Here is a 25,267-nt window from a genome sequence, read left to right as displayed (position 1 = left end):
TCATGAGTAAAAGTGTCATTCATTTCTTTAACTTCTATCGTTTGACTTTATCTAATAGCCTTAACTTTGCATTCACTTTAAACATCAAGGGATGTTTAGATGCAAACCCTGTGACTATGCTAAAGTGACAAAAACCTTTTCAAGTATGACTACCAATAGAGTATACAACATTGGTTCTTGGTTGAACTGTACATCCAAATATGTTGTATATCTGATAGAATGTACCCAATGTAGGGTCCAATATGTTGGACTCATGTCCCATGACATCAATACTAGGATCAGAGAACATTTTTCCTCCTTCAAGACAAATAGATCATCTACCCCTTTAGTGCAACATTTTGGTCTTTACCACGATGGCAATTTAAGTACATTTCCATGGTGTGCTATTGAAAAAAGCCCAGACACCTAAAAGAGGTAGTGATCAAGATCGTATCCTAGCTAAGCGAGAAACATTTTGGATATTCACATTGGGTACTAGCATTCCATTATGCTTAAAGGGATACTAAACCCAATTTTTTTTCTTTCATGATTCAGATAGCGCATGGAATTTTAAGCAACTTTCTAATTCACTACTAATATTTTTTCTTTGTTCTCTTGCTATCTTTAATTGAAAAAGAGGGCATCTAAGCTAAGGAGCCAGCCAATTTTTGGTTCAGACCCTGGACAGCACTTGTTTAATGGTGGCTGGCATTTACCCACCAATCAGCAAGAACAACCCAGGTTGTGAACAAAAAATGGGCCGGCTTCTAAACTTACATTCTTGCTTTTCAAATAAAGATAGCAAGAGAATGAAGAAAACTTGATAATAACATTTGTTCTACAATCAAAATTTGAAAATTTACACATTCTCCCATCCCTAACAATGACCCAAAGCACACGTCAAAAAGCACCCAGAAATGGTTTAATCACTGGAGAGTATTGAACTGGCCAGCAATGAGTCCAGATCCCAATCCCATAGAGCACCTGTGGAGAGATCTTAAAACAGCAGTTTGGAAAAGGAACCCTTACAATCTGAGAGACCAATCTGAGAGACCTGCAGCAGTTGGCGAAAGGAGTGGTTCAAAATTCCAGTAGTGAGGTGTAAGAAACTCATTGATGGTTACAGGAAGAAAATTAATTCAGTTCTTTTTTCCAAGTAACTACCAAATATTAAATTTAGGATGCCAATAATGTTGTCCAGTCCATTTTTGGAGTTTTGCGTGGAATGTGTCAGATTTAGCTTTTTATTTTCTTTTGTGTCACATACCAATACAAACAAAATAAGTGAACATGAGAATCCCTAATTTGTAATTGCAACAATTTTCTGGGTGAAGTGGTGCATTATCTTACAAAAATGCAGGGGTGCCAATATTTTTGGCCATGACTGTATGTATATATATACAGGATATATATATATATATATATATATATATATATATATATATATATGTATATATATATATATATATATATATATATATATATATATATATATATATAATGCACCGAAATAGAAATTCTGGACCGATACCAAACCCGAAAATCCAGGCTGCACTTGGCCGAAAACCGAATTTATTTATTTTTTCAAATTATTTTAAAATATTTTTTTTTAGTTTTTTTTTGCATAATTAGACTATTTAATGAATAAATCTGAATAAAAAAAAAGCCAATGAAATAAAATAACCACACTTTTATTGAAAGTAACACACTAAGGCCTCGCTTCCATTGAGTCATTATTCAGTTTGCGTGCACTCGCAAACCGTTAAATATGCTGTCGAAAGCAATATCGTTTATCGACTGTTTCCAATGGCGCGTTATACCTCAATATCGGCAGCCGGACTTCGGCTGCCGAAAAGATCTTCGCGTCCCATAGAAAGTAATAGAAGCCGTTAATCGATAAATTATACCAGGTTTCCAATGAAAGCGCTAACTGTTAATACACTGTCGGAGGCTGTCGATACATTGAGACATATTACCCCCAGCTCAACTAGGTGTAAAGGAGGAAAAAGAGCTTTTTGAGGCCTGTTTCTCATTGAAATTGTAAATCACAAAAAAATTATGAGTGTTTCAATGTACAAATAACATTATATATGCTACATTTATTGGTCCTATGTATAGGAATATTTGCACCCATGTTGTCATAGAAATATCAATATGTATGTACATATAAAATTATATGCAAGCACCACAATTATGGAGCGACCTCCCGCACACTTTCAAACCTTCCACATGCCTAATATCCTTTAAGAGATCCCTCTCTACATATCTCAAAACAGAATGCACCTGTCATTGTTGATTATATATTTCCTACCTGTTCTATGTTAAAATGTATAAAAAAATAAATAAAAAAAAAGTTATATAGTGGGGAAGGGAAGGGTAGTCAAAGGGGGGATGGGAAGTGGGATAAGGGGGTTAATGAAAGGAGTAATAAAGGAAGATGGGGATATGGGGGTTAATGAAATAAAAAAAATGTGAATGTGTTTGTATCAAATAAAAGTGTGTGTGTGTGTGTGTTTTTGTGTATAAACTAATGTGTGTTAATTAACTAATGTATGGATGTGTGTGTGTGTGTTTGTGTGTATAAACTAATGTGTGTTAATTAACTAATGTATGGATGTGTGTGTGTTTGTGTATAAACTAATGTGTGTTATATAACTAATGTATGGATGTGTCTGTGTGTTTGTGTGTATAAACTAATGTGTGTTAATTAACTAATGTATGGATGTGTGTGTGTGTGTTTGTGTGTATAAACTAATGTGTGTTAATTAACTAATGTATGGATGTGTGTGTGTGTTTGTGTGTGTTTGTGTGTATAAACTAATGTGTGTTATATAACTAATGTATGGATGTGTCTGTGTGTTTGTGTGTATAAACTAATGTGTGTTATATAACTAATGTATGGATGTCTGTGTGTGTATATAAACTAATTTGTGTTAATTAACTAATGTATGGATGTGTGTGTGTTTGTGTGTATAAACTAATGTGTGTTAATTAACTAATGTATGGATGTGTGTGTGTGTTTGTGTGTATATAAACTAATGTGTGTTAATTAACTAATGTATGGATGTGTGTGTGTGTTTGTGTGTATAAACTAATGTGTGTTAATTAACTAATGTATGGATGTGTGTGTGTGTGTTTGTGTATATAAACTAATGTGTGTTAATTAACTAATGTATGAATGTGTGTGTGTGTTTGTGTGTATAAACTAATGTGTGTTAATTAACTAATGTATGAATGTGTGTGTGTGTTTGTGTGTATAAACTAATGTGTATTAATTAACTAATGTATGGATGTGTGTGTTTGTGTGTATAAACTAATGTGTATTAATTAACTAATGTATGGATGTGTGTGTGTGTGTGTTTGTGTATATAAACGAATGTGTGTTAATTAACTAATGTATGAATGTGTGTGTGTGTTTGTGTATATAAACTAATGTGTGTTAATTAACTAATGTATGGATGTGTGTGTGTGTGTTTGTGTATATAAACTAATGTGTGTTAATTAACTAATGTATGAATGTGTGTGTGTGTTTGTGTGTATAAACTAATGTGTGTTAATTAACTAATGTATGGATGTGTGTGTTTGTGTGTATAAACTAATGTGTATTAATTAACTAATGTATGGATGTGTGTGTGTTTGTGTGTATAAACTAATGTGTGTTAATTAACTAATGTATGGATGTGTGTGTGTGTTTGTGTGTGTATGTTTGTGTGTATAAACTAATGTGTGTTAATTAACTAATGTATGGATGTGTGTGTGTGTTTGTGTGTATAAACTAATGTGTGTTAATTAACTAATGTATGAATGTGTGTGTGTGTGTTTGTGTTTGTGTGTATAAACTAATGTGTGTTAATTAACTAATGTATGGATGTGTGTGTGTGTTTGTGTGTATAAACTAATGTGTGTTAATTAACTAATGTATGAATGTGTGTGTGTGTGTTTGTGTGTGTGTTTGTGTGTATAAACTAATGTGTGTTAATTAACTAATGTATGGATGTGTGTGTGTGTTTGTGTGTGTATAAACTAATGTGTGTTAATTAACTAATGTATGAATGTGTGTGTGTGTGTGTTTGTGTGTGTGTTTGTGTGTATAAACTAATGTGTGTTAATTAACTAATGTATGGATGTGTGTGTGTGTGTTTGTGTGTGTATAAACTAATGTGTGTTAATTAACTAATGTATCGATGTGTGTGTTTGTGTGTATAAACTAATGTGTGTTAATTAACTAATGTATGGATGTGTGTGTGTGTGTTCCTAATATTATATGAGGCCTACAATAAGAATATATGAAAATAAAATATCAAACTCTCCACTAACTCTCAAACAACTCGCAAAAACCCAAAACTCCTACCAATGCAACTAGCTCCCATGTCTTTCTCTCTAGAGGCGATCACAGGTAAAGGGCGCAGGCGCAAACCGTTATTCTTATAGACAGAGGTCGGGTTACCATGGCAATGCACTTGTTATGGCGCGCTTTTCGACAAATCAGACATCGGTTGGCAACGCAAACTTACATATGGCCGAAAAGAGCGACTGCGCGCAACACGCTAATCTTTTCAATGGAAACCTGGTACTAAAATGGAGCCGTAAATTACTTTTAGCTGTCGTCCGCTTCGGTAGCTTACGGCTCCCTTTTTAACGACTCAATGGAAGCGAGGCCTTAAATTGGACAAAAAAAGATTTTAAAACAATAATATGCTTCACAATAATTTTACCAAGAAAGAAAAACAGGCACAAAAAAACAAAACTGAAAAAAACAAGATATGCAATTTTCAGCTAGAATGTTCCTGCATCCCTACTTAAAACAATATTAAATATCAATATACTGTAGTCTATAGGGGAATACATTAACAAGCTTGCGATATTCGGAGTTCGGCTTTTTGCGCACATCTGGTTAGTGCTGGTGTGCATACTTTTTACTTTTAACTTGTAATACGAGCACTACCCGACATGTGAAAAAATTGTACTATTTGTGCTGTTTATGCACGAGCTGGAGTGCTAATTAGAGCGCCACTTGTAATCAAACGCATGGTGTGAGAGGTGACCAGAAGAGGAGACTGATGTAATGTGCAGAATATGTAGGCTCAGAATGAATATGATAGAGATCAGATATTAATCACATCCACAGACAGACATCCTTACAAGTGCCTAACACAAATAGGTTCAGAAGAGAGTAACATTATCACAAGGATTTCTTTCTATTCTCTTGTGTTATATGGAAATACATTAACCGTCTTTTCACTTTCCCATTGATCAACACAATTCTACAGTTTTTCTTATGTGAATAATTCATTTATAGTGAATATTTTTTAATGTTAAATGTTACTCTTCTTTTTATATATCACTTGTGCGTATCAGTTCCTTTTCAACTGATCAGGAATTATTTTGAAAGCCCACTCATTGTGGTTTTACTTGTTAATGTATGAATCTGATATCACATGTACATTTGAACATATCAGTGCACCATTCACCTTGATTCTGAACAATGTGACTTTAGAAGTTTTGTTAGTTGCTGATCATAATATTATTTTCTACAGGTACATCCCAGGCTCAATGAAAACCGTGGTGTAAATATTGACAAGACCATCACACATCACAGAATCCATGAAATCCGTGGGTTAAATGTTAACAGGACCGTCACACATACTGTAGGCATCTTCTCTCGAGACAGCCAGAGCAGTTATACTTGGCTAATACAGATATTGCAGTCCCAATACCTTAGTAATCATGTAAAGGAAGTGCGACCTGTCTACATTTCTAACAATGGTCAACTCAAGTTCAAAGAAGAGGTCACTAAATGCACCTTTGCCATTCTTTACCATACAAAGAACCGAGGCCGAATCAACATCGCAGGAGTAACTGATTCATTGTATGATGATGAGCTGGAACATCTGTCTGATCGTCTTGGTGAGAAAAATGACTTGATGTTTTACTTCATCATAGTTAACAGGTTTACATGATCTGTCAGGATTAGGAAAAAGCTATGATAAGTATTTACATAGCAACAATTTAACTATTTGCACAATAACAAAGTAAACAAAAAACCTATAGCCTAAAATTATTCTTTGAGATCTCATATTGATGTGATTAAAAGAGGATCTTATTTTGGTATAGGCAAAATAATTTAGGGACAGCACATTTTGGCGCAGATCACAAGTAGAGGACTAAATTATCTTTTCGTTTTATTTGTATATATATATATATATATATATATATATATATATATATATATATATATATATATATATGTGTGTGTGTGTATTTGCCGGAAACAGGAGTTAAGAAGCAGTGGTCTAACGCAGCGGACAGCAATTGTCGGGTTGATTGACACCCCCTGCAAGCTAGATTGGCCGTGAATGTGCAGGGGGTGGTATTGCACAAGCATTTCACCAGAAATGCTTGTGCAATGATAAATGCCGACAGTGTATGCTGTCTGCATTTATTGATGTGCGATGCACATGATCACTACAGAGAATCATCTCCATCTGGACAATGATAATTCGGCCCAATAGACTTACATACTATATATATATATATATACACAAATACAGATATTTAGACATACATGTATGTTTTATTTTAATGTGTTTTCGACGTGTTTTGTGCAACTTTTATTTAAATTAATCTACTTCAGGTTTTAAGCTGTGCTAAATATTCTAGCTCAGTTTCAGCTTTTACTCAAGTTCAAACTATAACTTTGAGCTTGTAATACCAGCGCCTAACCCTTTTGTGGTCAACGCTCTTTACCATTGACTTGTAATTTCAAGTTACGCACTAATGGTAGCATAACTGTAAATGTGAAGCCATTCGCACCTGCAGAAAAGCATTTGTCTCCTTTAGAGTAATGTTTGTTTTTTGCTGCACCATTATTCCTTCCTTACCTTGTAAAAGAGGTGACTTAACTTTAAAACAAATGCAACGATTAATGCAAAATTAAAGACTTTTTGCCTTTGTCTAAATCTCACTGCAGATCTAGTAATTTTATTGCAAATCAGTTAACTTTGGTTGTCTAGAAAGTGGCAATAACCCATCCTGAATCATTTGTCTTTAGTCAAGAGAATTAAATGAGTCAAATATGACATTATTATTATTATTATTCTTTATTTATAAAGCGCCAACAGATTCTGCAGCGCTGACATAACATTTTTAGGTAAAAGGGTTCAGGAGGCATCCGATCTTCCAGTAACTAGGGCAGAAGAAAAACTTATCACTAGACTAAAGATAGATGCATGGGGTAGATTTATTAAACTGCGAATGCAGCTGTTTCTGCGCAAGACTTCAGGCTTGCCAGAAGACCACTGCTCCTTAACTCATCCGTCACCTCTGAGGTGGCGGACAGCAATCATCCTGATCGGATACGATTGGGATGATTGACACCCGCTACTAGCGGCCAGAAAATGTGCAGGAGGCAGCATTGCACTAGCATTTCACAAGAAATGCTTGTGCAATGATAAATGCCGACAGCGTATGCTGTCAGCAATTAGCGATGTCGGGCGGACATGTTTGCCACAGCGAATCATGGCTGTCCAACATTACATTAATCTACCCCATAGAGTGATGTAGGAAATGGATCCTGCAATATATAGGCTCACATTTAGCAATGTGTGGGCAGACAGGTTCCCAATTAGAGCATTTCCCCTCCCGGGGTATTGGGCATCATTTCACTGCATACTTTAATCAATGCATGAGTGACAACTTGTGCAAAACAACTAGCACGGCTGTCAATCACCCTGTTTGGACTAGTCCCGGGTGATTTAAACTGCCAGCTCAGAGCTGATGAAGAGGTTAAAAAACAGTCTGATGACCGCTGCTTCTTAACTATTAGCTGCAAGTCGACCCCGCAGGAGCTCCAAAGCTGAATCCACAGCTTAATAATTGCGTGCATAGCGTTAAAGGTAGAAAGGAGTAATATTCAGTAATGGCATAGTAAGAAATATTCTCTTCCAAATTCCATCCAAACTCTTTATTCATTAGTTTTATTTATTACATTTCATGTATTATTATTATTATTTATAATTATTTTTACATTGACGACACTAAAATAAACAATTGTAATTATTTCTGTTTATTTACAGAGAAGTCAAATGTCATTGTCGTGATTGATGACCTTGATGAGAGTGGCCCTGAGGAGAAATACAGAATTATTCAACAACAACCCAAACTGGGTGATATGGCTGAGGATCTGTTCCTATTTAATAAAGTGGAGAAGCAATCGCTACTACGTATGCAGGGGAACCAACCACCGCCTGGGAGGAATTTGCAGGACAAGCTTCAGCGAATGAGAGAAATCATCAGCAGAGGTAACTGAGCTCTCCTGAGGTTCCGTAGCTACTTTAGAAGAACGTGTCAAAGAATTTATCTATAAAAATCCCCATAGACTTTAATGGTGTTTTTCTGTTAAAAATCTATAGAAACGTTTATCTAAAGAATTGCAATCTACCCTTAAATGGTTTATTAGTCATGTAAAATCCGCACCTCTCTGTATATAATTCATGCACATTACACGTGGTTTATTAGTCATGTAAAATCCGCACCTCTTCTGTATATAATTCATGCACATTACAAGTGGTTTATTAGTCCAGTAAAATCCGCACCTCTTCTGTATATAATTCATGCACATTACACGTGGTTTATTAGCCCTGTAAAATCCGCACCTCTTCTGTATATAATTCATGCACATTACAAGTGGTTTATTAGTCCAGTAAAATCCGCACCTCTTCTGTATATAATTCATGCACATTACAAGTGGTTTATTAGTCCTGTAAAATCCGCACCTCTTCTGTATATAATTCATGCACATTACACGTGGTTTATTAGTCCTGTAAAATCCGCACCTCTTCTGTATATAATTCATGCACATTACAAGTGGTTTATTAGTCATGTAAAATCCGCACCTCTTCTGTATATAATTCATGCACATTACACGTGGTTTATTAGTCCTGTAAAATCCGCACCTCTTCTGTATATAATTCATGCACATTACAAATGGTTTATTAGTCATGTAAAATCCGCACCTCTTCTGTATATAATTCATGCACATTACAAGTGGTTTATTAGTCCTGTAAAATCTGCACCTCTTCTGTATATAATTCATGCACATTACAAGTGGTTTATTAGTCATGTAAAATCCGCACCTCTTCTGTATATAATTCATGCACATTACAAGTGGTTTATTAGTCATGTAAAATCCGCACCTCTTCTGTATATAATTCATGCACATTACACGTGGTTTATTAGTCATGTAAAATCCGCACCTCTTCTGTATATAATTCATGCACATTACAAGTGGTTTATTAGTCCTGTAAAATCTGCACCTCTTCTGTATATAATTCATGCACATTACAAGTGGTTTATTAGTCATGTAAAATCCGCACCTCTTCTGTATATAATTCATGCACATTACACGTGGTTTATTAGTCATGTAAAATCCGCACCTCTTCTGTATATAATTCATGCACATTACAAGTGGTTTATTAGTCATGTAAAATCTGCACCTCTTCTGTATATAATTCATGCACATTACAAGTGGTTTATTAGTCATGTAAAATCCGCACCTCTGCTGTATATAATTCATGCACATTACACGTGGTTTATTAGTCATGTAAAATCTGCACCTCTTCTGTATATAATTCATGCACATTACACATGGTTTATTAGTCATGTAAAATCCGCACCTCTTCTGTATATAATTCATGCACATTACAAGTGGTTTATTAGTCATGTAAAATCTGCACCTCTCTGTATATAAATCATGCACATTACAAGTGGTTTATTAGTCATGTAAAATCTGCACCTCTTCTGTATATAATTCATGCACATTACAAGTGGTTTATTAGTCATGTAAAATCCGCACCTCTTCTGTATATAATTCATGCACATTACAAGTGGTTTATTAGTCATGTAAAATCTGCACCTCTTCTGTATATAATTCATGCACATTACAAGTGGTTTATTAGTCATGTAAAATCCGCACCTCTTCTGTATATAATTCATGCACATTACAAGTGGTTTATTAGTCCTGTAAAATCCGCACCTCTTCTGTATATAATTCATGCACATTACAAGTGGTTTATTAGTCCTGTAAAATCCGCACCTCTTCTGTATATAATTCATGCACATTACAAATGGTTTATTAGTCCTGTAAAATCTGCACCTCTCTGTATATAATTCATGCACATTACACATGGTTTATTAGTCATGTAAAGTCCGCACCTCTTCTGTATATAATTCATGCACATTTCAAGTGGTTTATTAGTCCTGTAAAATCCGCACCTCTCTGTATATAATTCATGCACATTACACGTGGTTTATTAGTCCTGTAAAATCCGCACCTCTTCTGTATATAATTCATGCACATTACAAATGGTTTATTAGTCATGTAAAATCCGCACCTCTTCTGTATATAATTCATGCACATTACAAGTGGTTTATTAGTCCTGTAAAATCTGCACCTCTTCTGTATATAATTCATGCACATTACACATGGTTTATTAGTCATGTAAAATCCGCACCTCTTCTGTATATAATTCATGCACATTACACATGGTTTATTAGTCATGTAAAATCCGCACCTCTTCTATATATAAATCATGCACATTACAAGTGGTTTATTAGTCCTGTAAAATCTGCACCTCTTCTGTATATAATTCATGCACATTACAAGTGGTTTATTAGTCCTGTAAAATCCGCACCTCTTCTGTATATAATTCATGCACATTACAAGTGGTTTATTAGTCATGTAAAATCCGCACCTCTTCTGTATATAATTCATGCACATTACAAGTGGTTTATTAGTCATGTAAAATCCGCACCTCTTCTGTATATAATTCATGCACATTACACGTGGTTTATTAGTCATGTAAAATCCGCACCTCTTCTGTATATAATTCATGCACATTACAAGTGGTTTATTAGTCCTGTAAAATCTGCACCTCTTCTGTATATAATTCATGCACATTACAAGTGGTTTATTAGTCATGTAAAATCCGCACCTCTTCTGTATATAATTCATGCACATTACACGTGGTTTATTAGTCATGTAAAATCCGCACCTCTTCTGTATATAATTCATGCACATTACAAGTGGTTTATTAGTCATGTAAAATCTGCACCTCTTCTGTATATAATTCATGCACATTACAAGTGGTTTATTAGTCATGTAAAATCCGCACCTCTTCTGTATATAATTCATGCACATTACAAGTGGTTTATTAGTCCTGTAAAATCCGCACCTCTTCTGTATATAATTCATGCACATTACAAGTGGTTTATTAGTCATGTAAAATCTGCACCTCTTCTGTATATAATTCATGCACATTACAAGTGGTTTATTAGTCATGTAAAATCCGCACCTCTTCTGTATATAATTCATGCACATTACAAGTGGTTTATTAGTCATGTAAAATCCGCACCTCTGCTGTATATAATTCATGCACATTACACGTGGTTTATTAGTCATGTAAAATCTGCACCTCTTCTGTATATAATTCATGCACATTACACATGGTTTATTAGTCATGTAAAATCCGCACCTCTTCTGTATATAATTCATGCACATTACAAGTGGTTTATTAGTCATGTAAAATCCGCACCTCTTCTGTATATAATTCATGCACATTACAAGTGGTTTATTAGTCATGTAAAATCTGCACCTCTCTGTATATAAATCATGCACATTACAAGTGGTTTATTAGTCATGTAAAATCTGCACCTCTTCTGTATATAATTCATGCACATTACAAGTGGTTTATTAGTCATGTAAAATCCGCACCTCTTCTGTATATAATTCATGCACATTACAAGTGGTTTATTAGTCATGTAAAATCTGCACCTCTTCTGTATATAATTCATGCACATTACAAGTGGTTTATTAGTCATGTAAAATCCGCACCTCTTCTGTATATAATTCATGCACATTACAAGTGGTTTATTAGTCCTGTAAAATCCGCACCTCTTCTGTATATAATTCATGCACATTACAAGTGGTTTATTAGTCCTGTAAAATCCGCACCTCTTCTGTATATAATTCATGCACATTACAAATGGTTTATTAGTCCTGTAAAATCTGCACCTCTCTGTATATAATTCATGCACATTACACATGGTTTATTAGTCATGTAAAATCCGCACCTCTTCTGTATATAATTCATGCACATTTCAAGTGGTTTATTAGTCCTGTAAAATCCGCACCTCTCTGTATATAATTCATGCACATTACAAGTGGTTTATTAGTCATGTAAAATCCGCACCTCTTCTGTATATAATTCATGCACATTACAAGTGGTTTATTAGTCCTGTAAAATCCGCACCTCTTCTGTATATAATTCATGCACATTACAAGTGGTTTATTAGTCATGTAAAATCCGCACCTCTTCTGTATATAATTCATGCACATTACAAGTGGTTTATTAGTCATGTAAAATCCGCACCTCTTCTGTATATAATTCATGCACATTACAAGTGGTTTATTAGTCATGTAAAATCCGCACCTCTTCTGTATATAATTCATGCACATTACAAGTGGTTTATTAGTCATGTAAAATCTGCACCTCTTCTGTATATAATTCATGCACATTACAAATGGTTTATTAGTCCTGTAAAATCCGCACCTCTTCTGTATATAATTCATGCACATTACAAGTGGTTTATTAGTCATGTAAAATCTGCACCTCTTCTGTATATAATTCATGCACATTACAAGTGGTTTATTAGTCATGTAAAATCTGCACCTCTTCTGTATATAATTCATGCACATTACACATGGTTTATTAGTCATGTAAAATCCGCACCACTTCTGTATATAATTCATGCACATTACAAATGGTTTATTAGTCATGTAAAATCCGCACCTCTTCTGTATATAATTCATGCACATTACAAATGGTTTATTAGTCATGTAAAATCCGCACCTCTTCTGTATATAATTCATGCACATTACAAGTGGTTTATTAGTCATGTAAAATCCGCACCTCTTCTGTATATAATTCATGCACATTACAAGTGGTTTATTAGTCCTGTAAAATCTGCACCTCTTCTGTATATAATTCATGCACATTACAAATTGTTTATTAGTCATGTAAAATCCGCACCTCTTCTGTATATAATTCATGCACATTACAAGTGGTTTATTAGTCCTGTAAAATCCACACCTCTTCTGTATATAATTCATGCACATTACAAGTGGTTTATTAGTCATGTAAAATCTGCACCTCTCTGTATATAAATCATGCACATTACAAGTGGTTTATTAGTCCTGTAAAATCCGCACCTCTTCTGTATATAATTCATGCACATTACAAGTGGTTTATTAGTCATGTAAAATCCGCACCTCTTCTGTATATAATTCATGCACATTACAAGTGGTTTATTAGTCATGTAAAATCCGCACCTCTTCTGTATATAATTCATGCACATTACAAGTGGTTTATTAGTCATGTAAAATCCGCACCTCTTCTGTATATAATTCATGCACATTACAAGTGGTTTATTAGTCATGTAAAATCTGCACCTCTCTGTATATAATTCATGCACATTACAAGTGGTTTATTAGTCATGTAAAATCCGCACCTCTTCTGTATATAATTCATGCACATTACAAGTGGTTTATTAGTCATGTAAAATCCGCACCTCTTCTGTATATAATTCATGCACATTACAAATGGTTTATTAGTCATGTAAAATCCGCACCTCTTCTGTATATAATTCATGCACATTACACATGGTTTATTAGTCATGTAAAATCCTGCACCTCTTCTGTATATAATTCATGCACATTACAAGTGGTTTATTAGTCATGTAAAATCTGCACCTCTTCTGTATATAATTCATGCACATTACACATGGTTTATTAGTCATGTAAAATCCGCACCTCTTCTGTATATAATTCATGCACATTACAAGTGGTTTATTAGTCCTGTAAAATCCGCACCTCTTCTGTATATAATTCATGCACATTACAAGTGGTTTATTAGTCATGTAAAATCCGCACCTCTTCTGTATATAATTCATGCACATTACAAGTGGTTTATTAGTCATGTAAAATCCACACCTCTTCTGTATATAATTCATGCACATTACAAATGGTTTATTAGTCATGTAAAATACGTACCTCTTCTGTATATAATTCACGCATATTACAAGTGGTTTATTAGTCATGTAAAATCTGCACCTCTTCTGTATATAATTCATGCACATTACAAGTGGTTTATTAGTCATGTAAAATCTGCTCCTCTTCTGTATATAATTCATGCACATTACAAGTGGTTTATTAGTCGTGTAAAATCCGCTCCTCTTCTGTATATAATTCATGCACATTACAAGTGGTTTATTAGTCCTGTAAAATCCGCACCTCTCTGTATATAATTCATGCACATTACACGTGGTTTATTAGTCATGTAAAATCCGCACCTCTTCTGTATATAATTCATGCACATTACAAGTGGTTTATTAGTCATGTAAAATCCGCACCTCTTCTGTATATAATTCATGCACATTACAAGTGGTTTATTAGTCGTGTAAAATCCGCTCCTCTTCTGTATATAATTCATGCACATTACAAGTGGTTTATTAGTCCTGTAAAATCCGCACCTCTCTGTATATAATTCATGCACATTACACGTGGTTTATTAGTCCTGTAAAATCTGCACCTCTTCTGTATATAATACATGCACATTACACATGGTTTATTAGTCCTGTAAAATCTGCACCTCTTCTGTATATAATTCATGCACATTACAAGTGGTTTATTAGTCATGTAAAATCCGCACCTCTTCTGTATATAATTCATGCACATTACACGTGGTTTATTAGTCATGTAAAATCCGCACCTCTTCTGTATATAATTCATGCACATTACAAGTGGTTTATTAGTCCTGTAAAATCTGCACCTCTCTGTATATAATTCATGCACATTACAAATGGTTTATTAGTCATGTAAAATCCGCACCTCTTCTGTATATAATTCATGCACATTACAAGTGGTTTATTAGTCGTGTAAAATCCGCTCCTCTTCTGTATATAATTCATGCACATTACAAGTGGTTTATTAGTCATGTAAAATCTGCTCCTCTTCTGTATATAATTCATGCACATTACAAGTGGTTTATTAGTCCTGTAAAATCCGCTCCTCTTCTGTATATAATTCATGCACATTACAAGTGGTTTATTAGTCATGTAAAATCTGCACCTCTTCTGTATATAATTCATGCACATTACAAATGGTTTATTAGTATTGTAAAATCCGCACCTCTTCTGTATATAATTCATGCACATTACACGTGGTTTATTAGTCATGTAAAATCCGCACCTCTTCTGTATATAATTCATGCACATTACACGTGGTTTATTAGTCATGTAAAATCCGCTCCTCTTCTGTATATAAATCATGCACATTACAAGTGGTTTATTAGTCATGTAAAATCCGCACCTCTTCTGTATATAATTCATGCAAATTACAAGTGGTTTATTAGTCGTGTAAAATCTGCACCTCTCTGTATATAATTCATGCACATTACAAATGGATTATTAGTCATGTAAAATCCGCACCTCTTCTGTATATAATTCATGCACATTACAAGTGGTTTATTAGTCGTGTAAAATCCGCTCCTCTTCTGTATATAATTCATGCACATTACAAGTGGTTTATTAGTCCTGTAAAATCCGCTCCTCTTCTGTATATAATTCATGCACATTACATGTGGTTTATTAGTCATGTAAAATCCGCACCTCTTCTGTATATAATTCATGCACATTACACGTGGTTTATTAGTCATGTAAAATCCGCACCTCTTCTGTATATAATTCATGCACATTGCAAATGGTTTATTAGTCCTGTAAAATCCGCACCACTTCTGTATATAATTCATGCACATTACAAGTGGTTTATTAGTCATGTAAAATCTGCACCTCTTCTGTATATAATTCATGCACATTACAAGTGGTTTATTAGTCATGTAAAATCCGCACCTCTTCTGTATATAATTCATGCACATTACAAGTGGTTTATTAGTCATGTAAAATCCGCACCTCTTCTGTATATAATTCATGCACATTAGAAATGGTTTATTAGTCTTGTAAAATCTGCACCTCTTCTGTATATAATTCATGCACATTACAAGTGGTTTATTAGTCGTGTAAAATCCGCACCTCTTCTGTATATAATTCATGCAAATTACAAGTGGTTTATTAGTCATGTAAAATCTGCACCTCTTCTGTATATAATTCATGCACATTACAAGTGGTTTATTAGTCCTGTAAAATCTGCACCTCTTCTGTATATAATTCATGCACATTACAAGTGGTTTATTAGTCATGTAAAATCCGCACCTCTTCTGTATATAATTCATGCACATTACAAATGGTTTATTAGTCATGTAAAATCCGCACCTCTTCTGTATATAATTCATGCAAATTACAAGTGGTTTATTAGTCATGTAAAACCCGCACCTCTTCTGTATATAATTCATGCACATTACAAGTGGTTTATTAGTCATGTAAAATCCGCACCTCTTCTGTATATAATTCATGCACATTACAAGTGGTTTATTAGTCATGTAAAATCTGCACCTCTTCTGTATATAATTCATGCACATTACAAATGGTTTATTAGTCCTGTAAAACCCGCACCTCTTCTGTATATAATTCATGCACATTACAAATGGTTTATTAGTCCTGTAAAATCCGCACCTCTCTGTATATAATTCATGCACATTACACGTGGTTTATTAGTCCTGTAAAATTCACACCTCTTCTGTATATAATTCATGCACATTACACGTGGTTTATTAGTCATGTAAAATCCGCACCTCTTCTGTATATAATTCATGCACATTACAAGTGGTTTATTAGTCCTGTAAAATCCGCACCTCTTCTGTATATAATTCATGCACATTACAAGTGGTTTATTAGTCATGTAAAATCCGCACCTCTTCTGTATATAATTCATGCACATTACACGTGGTTTATTAGTCATGTAAAATCTGCACCTCTTCTGTATATAATTCATGCACATTACAAGTGGTTTATTAGTCATGTAAAATCCGCACCTCTTCTGTATATAATTCATGCACATTACAAGTGGTTTATTAGTCCTGTAAAATCCGCACCTCTTCTGTATATAATTCATGCACATTACAAGTGTTTTATTAGTCCTGTAAAATCCACACCTCTTCTGTATATAATTCATGCACATTACAAATGGTTTATTAGTCATGTAAAATCCGCACCTCTTCTGTATATAATTCATGCACATTACACATGGTTTATTAGTCATGTAAAATACGCACCTCTTCTGTATATAATTCATGCACATTACAAGTGGTTTATTAGTCATGTAAAATCCGCACCTCTTCTGTATATAATTCATGCACATTACACGTGGTTTATTAGTCCTGTAAAATTCACACCTCTTCTGTATATAATTCATGCACATTACACGTGGTTTATTAGTCATGTAAAATCCGCACCTCTTCTGTATATAATTCATGCATATTACAAGTGATTTATTAGTCCGGTAAAATACGCACCTCTTCTGTATATAATTCATGCACATTACAAGTGGTTTATTAGTCGTGTAGAATCCGCACCTCTTCTGTATATAATTCATGCACATTACACATGGTTTATTAGTCATGTAAAATCCGCACCTCTTCTGTATATAATTCATGCACATTACAAGTGGTTTATTAGTCATGTAAAATCCGCACCTCTTCTGTATATAATTCATGCACATTACAAGTGGTTTATTAGTCATGTAAAATCCGCACCTCTTCTGTATATAATTCATGCACATTACACGTGGTTTATTAGTCATGTAAAATCCGCACCTCTTCTGTATATAATTCATGCACATTACAAGTGGTTTATTAGTCCTGTAAAATCCGCACCTCTTCTGTATATAATTCATGCACATTACAAGTGGTTTATTAGTCATGTAAAATCCGCACCTCTTCTGTATATAATTCATGCACATTACACGTGGTTTATTAGTCATGTAAAATCCGCACCTCTTCTGTATATAATTCATGCACATTACAAGTGGTTTATTAGTCATGTAAAATCCGCACCTCTTCTGTATATAATTCATGCACATTACAAGTGGTTTATTAGTCCTGTAAAATCCGCACCTCTTCTGTATATAATTCATGCACATTACAAGTGTTTTATTAGTCCTGTAAAATCCACACCTCTTCTGTATATAATTCATGCACATTACAAATGGTTTATTAGTCATGTAAAATCCGCACCTCTTCTGTATATAATTCATGCACATTACACATGGTTTATTAGTCATGTAAAATACGCACCTCTTCTGTATATAATTCATGCACATTACAAGTGGTTTATTAGTCATGTAAAATCCGCACCTCTTCTGTATATAATTCATGCACATTACACGTGGTTTATTAGTCCTGTAAAATTCACACCTCTTCTGTATATAATTCATGCACATTACACGTGGTTTATTAGTCATGTAAAATCCGCACCTCTTCTGTATATAATTCATGCATATTACAAGTGATTTATTAGTCCGGTAAAATACGCACCTCTTCTGTATATAATTCATGCACATTACAAGTGGTTTATTAGTCGTGTAGAATCCGCACCTCTTCTGTATATAATTCATGCACATTACACATGGTTTATTAGTCATGTAAAATCCGCACCTCTTCTGTATATAATTCATGCACATTACAAGTGGTTTATTAGTCATGTAAAATCCGCACCTCTTCTGTATATAATTCATGCACATTACTAGTGGTTTATTAGTCATGTAAAATCCGCACCTCTTCTGTATATAATTCATGCACATTACACGTGGTTTATTAGTCATGTAAAATCTGCACCTCTTCTGTATATAATTCATGCACATTACAAGTGGTTTATTAGTCATGTAAAATCCGCACCTCTGCTGTATATAATTCATGCACATTACACGTGGTTTATTAGTCATGTAAAATCTGCACCTCTTCTGTATATAATGCATGCACATTACAAGTGGTTTATTAGTCATGTAAAATCCGCACCTCTTCTGTATATAATTCATGCACATTACAAGTGGTTTATTAGTCATGTAAAATCTGCACCTCTGCTGTATATAATTCATGCACATTACACGTGGTTTATTAGTCATGTAAAATCCGCACCTCTTCTGTATATAATTCATGCACATTACAAGTGGTTTATTAGTCATGTAAAATCCGCACCTCTTCTGTATATAATTCATGCACATTTCAAGTGGTTTATTAGTCATGTAAAATCCGCACCTCTGCTGTATATAATTCATGCACATTTCAAGTGGTTTATTAGTCATGTAAAATCCGCACCTCTTCTGAATATAATTCATGCACATTACAAGTGGTTTATTAGTCATGTAAAATCTGCACCTCTTCTGTATATAATTCATGCACATTACACATGGTTTATTAGTCATGTAAAATCTGCACCTCTTCTGTATATAATTCATGCACATTACAAGTGGTTTATTAGTCATGTAAAATCCGCACCTCTTCTGTATATAATTCATGCACATTACAAGTGGTTTATTAGTCATGTAAAATCTGCACCTCTTCTGTATATAATACATGCACATTACAAGTGGTTTATTAGTCATGTAAAATCTGCACCTCTTCTGTATATAATACATGCACATTACACATGGTTTATTAGTCCTGTAAAATCTGCACCTCTTCTGTATATAATTCATGCACATTACAAGTGGTTTATTAGTCATGTAAAATCCGCACCTCTTCTGTATATAATTCATGCACATTACACATGGTTTATTAGTCATGTAAAATCCGCACCTCTCTGTATATAATTCATGCACATTACACGTGGTTTATTAGTCATGTAAAATCCGCACCTCTTCTGTATATAATTCATGCACATTACAAATGGTTTATTAGTCATGTAAAATCCGCACCTCTTCTGTATATAATTCATGCACATTACACGTGGTTTATTAGTCATGTAAAATCCACACGTCTTCTGTATATAATTCATGCACATTACAAATGGTTTATTAGTCCTGTAAAATCTGCACCTCTCTGTATATAATTCATGCACATTACACATGGTTTATTAGTCATGTAAAATCCGCACCTCTTCTGTATATAATTCATGCACATTTCAAGTGGTTTATTAGTCCTGTAAAATCCGCACCTCTCTGTATATAATTCATGCACATTACACGTGGTTTATTAGTCATGTAAAATCCGCACCTCTTCTGTATATAATTCATGCACATTACAAGTGGTTTATTAGTCCTGTAAAATCTGCACCTCTTCTGTATATAATTCATGCACATTACACATGGTTTATTAGTCATGTAAAATCCGCACCTCTTCTGTATATAATTCATGCACATTACACATGGTTTATTAGTCATGTAAAATCCGCACCTCTTCTATATATAAATCATGCACATTACAAGTGGTTTATTAGTCCTGTAAAATCTGCACCTCTTCTGTATATAATTCATGCACATTACAAGTGGTTTATTAGTCCTGTAAAATCCGCACCTCTTCTGTATATAATTCATGCACATTACAAGTGGTTTATTAGTCATGTAAAATCCGCACCTCTTCTGTATATAATTCAAGCACATTACAAGTGGTTTATTAGTCATGTAAAATCCGCACCTCTTCTGTATATAATTCATGCACATTACACGTGGTTTATTAGTCATGTAAAATCCGCACCTCTTCTGTATATAATTCATGCACATTACAAGTGGTTTATTAGTCCTGTAAAATCTGCACCTCTTCTGTATATAATTCATGCACATTACAAGTGGTTTATTAGTCATGTAAAATCCGCACCTCTTCTGTATATAATTCATGCACATTACAAGTGGTTTATTAGTCCTGTAAAATCCGCACCTCTTCTGTATATAATTCATGCACATTACAAGTGGTTTATTAGTCATGTAAAATCTGCACCTCTTCTGTATATAATTCATGCACATTACAAGTGGTTTATTAGTCATGTAAAATCCGCACCTCTTCTGTATATAATTCATGCACATTACAAGTGGTTTATTAGTCATGTAAAATCCGCACCTCTGCTGTATATAATTCATGCACATTACACGTGGTTTATTAGTCATGTAAAATCTGCACCTCTTCTGTATATAATTCATGCACATTACACATGGTTTATTAGTCATGTAAAATCCGCACCTCTTCTGTATATAATTCATGCACATTACAAGTGGTTTATTAGTCCTGTAAAATCCGCACCTCTTCTGTATATAATTCATGCACATTACAAGTGGTTTATTAGTCATGTAAAATCCGCACCTCTTCTGTATATAATTCATGCACATTACAAGTGGTTTATTAGTCATGTAAAATCTGCACCTCTCTGTATATAAATCATGCACATTACAAGTGGTTTATTAGTCATGTAAAATCTGCACCTCTTCTGTATATAATTCATGCACATTACAAGTGGTTTATTAGTCATGTAAAATCCGCACCTCTTCTGTATATAATTCATGCACATTACAAGTGGTTTATTAGTCATGTAAAATCTGCACCTCTTCTGTATATAATTCATGCACATTACAAGTGGTTTATTAGTCATGTAAAATCCGCACCTCTTCTGTATATAATTCATGCACATTACAAGTGGTTTATTAGTCCTGTAAAATCCGCACCTCTTCTGTATATAATTCATGCACATTACAAGTGGTTTATTAGTCCTGTAAAATCCGCACCACTTCTGTATATAATTCATGCACATTACAAATGGTTTATTAGTCCTGTAAAATCTGCACCTCTCTGTATATAATTCATGCACATTACACATGGTTTATTAGTCATGTAAAATCCGCACCTCTTCTGTATATAATTCATGCACATTTCAAGTGGTTTATTAGTCCTGTAAAATCCGCACCTCTCTGTATATAATTCATGCACATTACAAGTGGTTTATTAGTCATGTAAAATCCGCACCTCTTCTGTATATAATTCATGCACATTACAAGTGGTTTATTAGTCCTGTAAAATCCGCACCTCTTCTGTATATAATTCATGCACATTACAAGTGGTTTATTAGTCATGTAAAATCCGCACCTCTTCTGTATATAATTCATGCACATTACAAGTGGTTTATTAGTCATGTAAAATCCGCACCTCTTCTGTATATAATTCATGCACATTACAAGTGGTTTATTAGTCATGTAAAATCCGCACCTCTTCTGTATATAATTCATGCACATTACAAGTGGTTTATTAGTCATGTAAAATCTGCACCTCTTCTGTATATAATTCATGCACATTACAAATGGTTTATTAGTCCTGTAAAATCCGCACCTCTTCTGTATATAATTCATGCACATTACAAGTGGTTTATTAGTCATGTAAAATCTGCACCTCTTCTGTATATAATTCATGCACATTACAAGTGGTTTATTAGTCATGTAAAATCTGCACCTCTTCTGTATATAATTCATGCACATTACACATGGTTTATTAGTCATGTAAAATCCGCACCACTTCTGTATATAATTCATGCACATTACACATGGTTTATTAGTCATGTAAAATCCGCACCTCTTCTGTATATAATTCATGCACATTACAAGTGGTTTATTAGTCATGTAAAATCCGCACCTCTTCTGTATATAATTCATGCACATTACAAGTGGTTTATTAGTCATGTAAAATCCGCACCTCTTCTGTATATAATTCATGCACATTACAAGTGGTTTATTAGTCCTGTAAAATCTGCACCTCTTCTGTATATAATTCATGCACATTACAAATTGTTTATTAGTCATGTAAAATCCGCACCTCTTCTGTATATAATTCATGCACATTACAAGTGGTTTATTAGTCCTGTAAAATCCACACCTCTTCTGTATATAATTCATGCACATTACAAGTGGTTTATTAGTCATGTAAAATCTGCACCTCTCTGTATATAAATCATGCACATTACAAGTGGTTTATTAGTCCTGTAAAATCCGCACCTCTTCTGTATATAATTCATGCACATTACAAGTGGTTTATTAGTCATGTAAAATCCGCACCTCTTCTGTATATAATTCATGCACATTACAAGTGGTTTATTAGTCATGTAAAATCCGCACCTCTTCTGTATATAATTCATGCACATTACAAGTGGTTTATTAGTCATGTAAAATCCGCACCTCTTCTGTATATAATTCATGCACATTACAAGTGGTTTATTAGTCATGTAAAATCTGCACCTCTCTGTATATAATTCATGCACATTACAAGTGGTTTATTAGTCATGTAAAATCCGCACCTCTTCTGTATATAATTCATGCACATTACAAGTGGTTTATTAGTCATGTAAAATCCGCACCTCTTCTGTATATAATTCATGCACATTACAAGTGGTTTATTAGTCATGTAAAATCTGCACCTCTTCTGTATATAATTCATGCACATTACAAATGGTTTATTAGTCCTGTAAAATCCGCACCTCTTCTGTATATAATTCATGCACATTACAAGTGGTTTATTAGTCATGTAAAATCTGCACCTCTTCTGTATATAATTCATGCACATTACAAGTGGTTTATTAGTCATGTAAAATCTGCACCTCTTCTGTATATAATTCATGCACATTACACATGGTTTATTAGTCATGTAAAATCCGCACCACTTCTGTATATAATTCATGCACATTACACATGGTTTATTAGTCATGTAAAATCCGCACCTCTTCTGTATATAATTCATGCACATTACAAATGGTTTATTAGTCATGTAAAATCCGCACCTCTTCTGTATATAATTCATGCACATTACAAGTGGTTTATTAGTCATGTAAAATCTGCACCTCTTCTGTATATAATTCATGCACATTACACGTGGTTTATTAGTCCTGTAAAATCTGCACCTCTTCTGTATATAATTCATGCACATTACAAATTGTTTATTAGTCATGTAAAATCCGCACCTCTTCTGTATATAATTCATGCACATTACAAGTGGTTTATTAGTCCTGTAAAATCCACACCTCTTCTGTATATAATTCATGCACATTACAAGTGGTTTATTAGTCATGTAAAATCTGCACCTCTCTGTATATAAATCATGCACATTACAAGTGGTTTATTAGTCCTGTAAAATCCGCACCTCTTCTGTATATAATTCATGCACATTACAAGTGGTTTATTAGTCATGTAAAATCCGCACCTCTTCTGTATATAATTCATGCACATTACAAGTGGTTTATTAGTCATGTAAAATCCGCACCTCTTCTGTATATAATTCATGCACATTACAATTTGTTTATTAGTCATGTAAAATCCGCACCTCTTCTGTATATAATTCATGCACATTACAAGTGGTTTATTAGTCATGTAAAATCTGCACCTCTCTGTATATAATTCATGCACATTACAAGTGGTTTATTAGTCATGTAAAATCCGCACCTCTTCTGTATATAATTCATGCACATTACAAGTGGTTTATTAGTCATGTAAAATCCGCACCTCTTCTGTATATAATTCATGCACATTACAAATGGTTTATTAGTCATGTAAAATCCGCACCTCTTCTGTATATAATTCATGCACATTACACATGGTTTATTAGTCATGTAAAATCCTGCACCTCTTCTGTATATAATTCATGCACATTACAAGTGGTTTATTAGTCATGTAAAATCTGCACCTCTTCTGTATATAATTCATGCACATTACACATGGTTTATTAGTCATGTAAAATCCGCACCTCTTCTGTATATAATTCATGCACATTACAAGTGGTTTATTAGTCCTGTAAAATCCGCACCTCTTCTGTATATAATTCATGCACATTACAAGTGGTTTATTAGTCATGTAAAATCCGCACCTCTTCTGTATATAATTCATGCACATTACAAGTGGTTTATTAGTCATGTAAAATCCACACCTCTTCTGTATATAATTCATGCACATTACAAATGGTTTATTAGTCATGTAAAATACGTACCTCTTCTGTATATAATTCACGCATATTACAAGTGGTTTATTAGTCATGTAAAATCTGCACCTCTTCTGTATATAATTCATGCACATTACAAGTGGTTTATTAGTCATGTAAAATCTGCTCCTCTTCTGTATATAATTCATGCACATTACAAGTGGTTTATTAGTCGTGTAAAATCCGCTCCTCTTCTGTATATAATTCATGCACATTACAAGTGGTTTATTAGTCCTGTAAAATCCGCACCTCTCTGTATATAATTCATGCACATTACACGTGGTTTATTAGTCATGTAAAATCCGCACCTCTTCTGTATATAATTCATGCACATTACAAGTGGT

General features: G+C 33.9%; 1 protein-coding gene across 2 annotated transcripts in view; it reads left to right on the top strand.

Annotated features, from left to right (window-relative positions):
• The window catches only part of LOC128642111 (uncharacterized), a 167,134-nt gene that overhangs the window by 125,188 nt on the left and 16,679 nt on the right, over window positions 1-25,267 (top strand). For both annotated transcript variants that reach the window (XM_053694778.1, XM_053694777.1), the window contains 2 exons: window positions 5,517-5,886; window positions 8,055-8,279. In XM_053694778.1, the coding sequence (XP_053550753.1) occupies window positions 5,517-5,886; window positions 8,055-8,279 (595 nt within the window). The remainder of the gene's footprint in view (window positions 1-5,516; window positions 5,887-8,054; window positions 8,280-25,267) is intronic.

Source organism: Bombina bombina, chromosome 11, assembly GCF_027579735.1.
Source record: "Bombina bombina isolate aBomBom1 chromosome 11, aBomBom1.pri, whole genome shotgun sequence".
Lineage (NCBI taxonomy): Eukaryota > Metazoa > Chordata > Amphibia > Anura > Bombinatoridae > Bombina > Bombina bombina.
The sequence above is the reverse complement of the archived record's forward strand: the minus strand, read 5'-3'. Positions and strand labels throughout refer to the sequence as shown.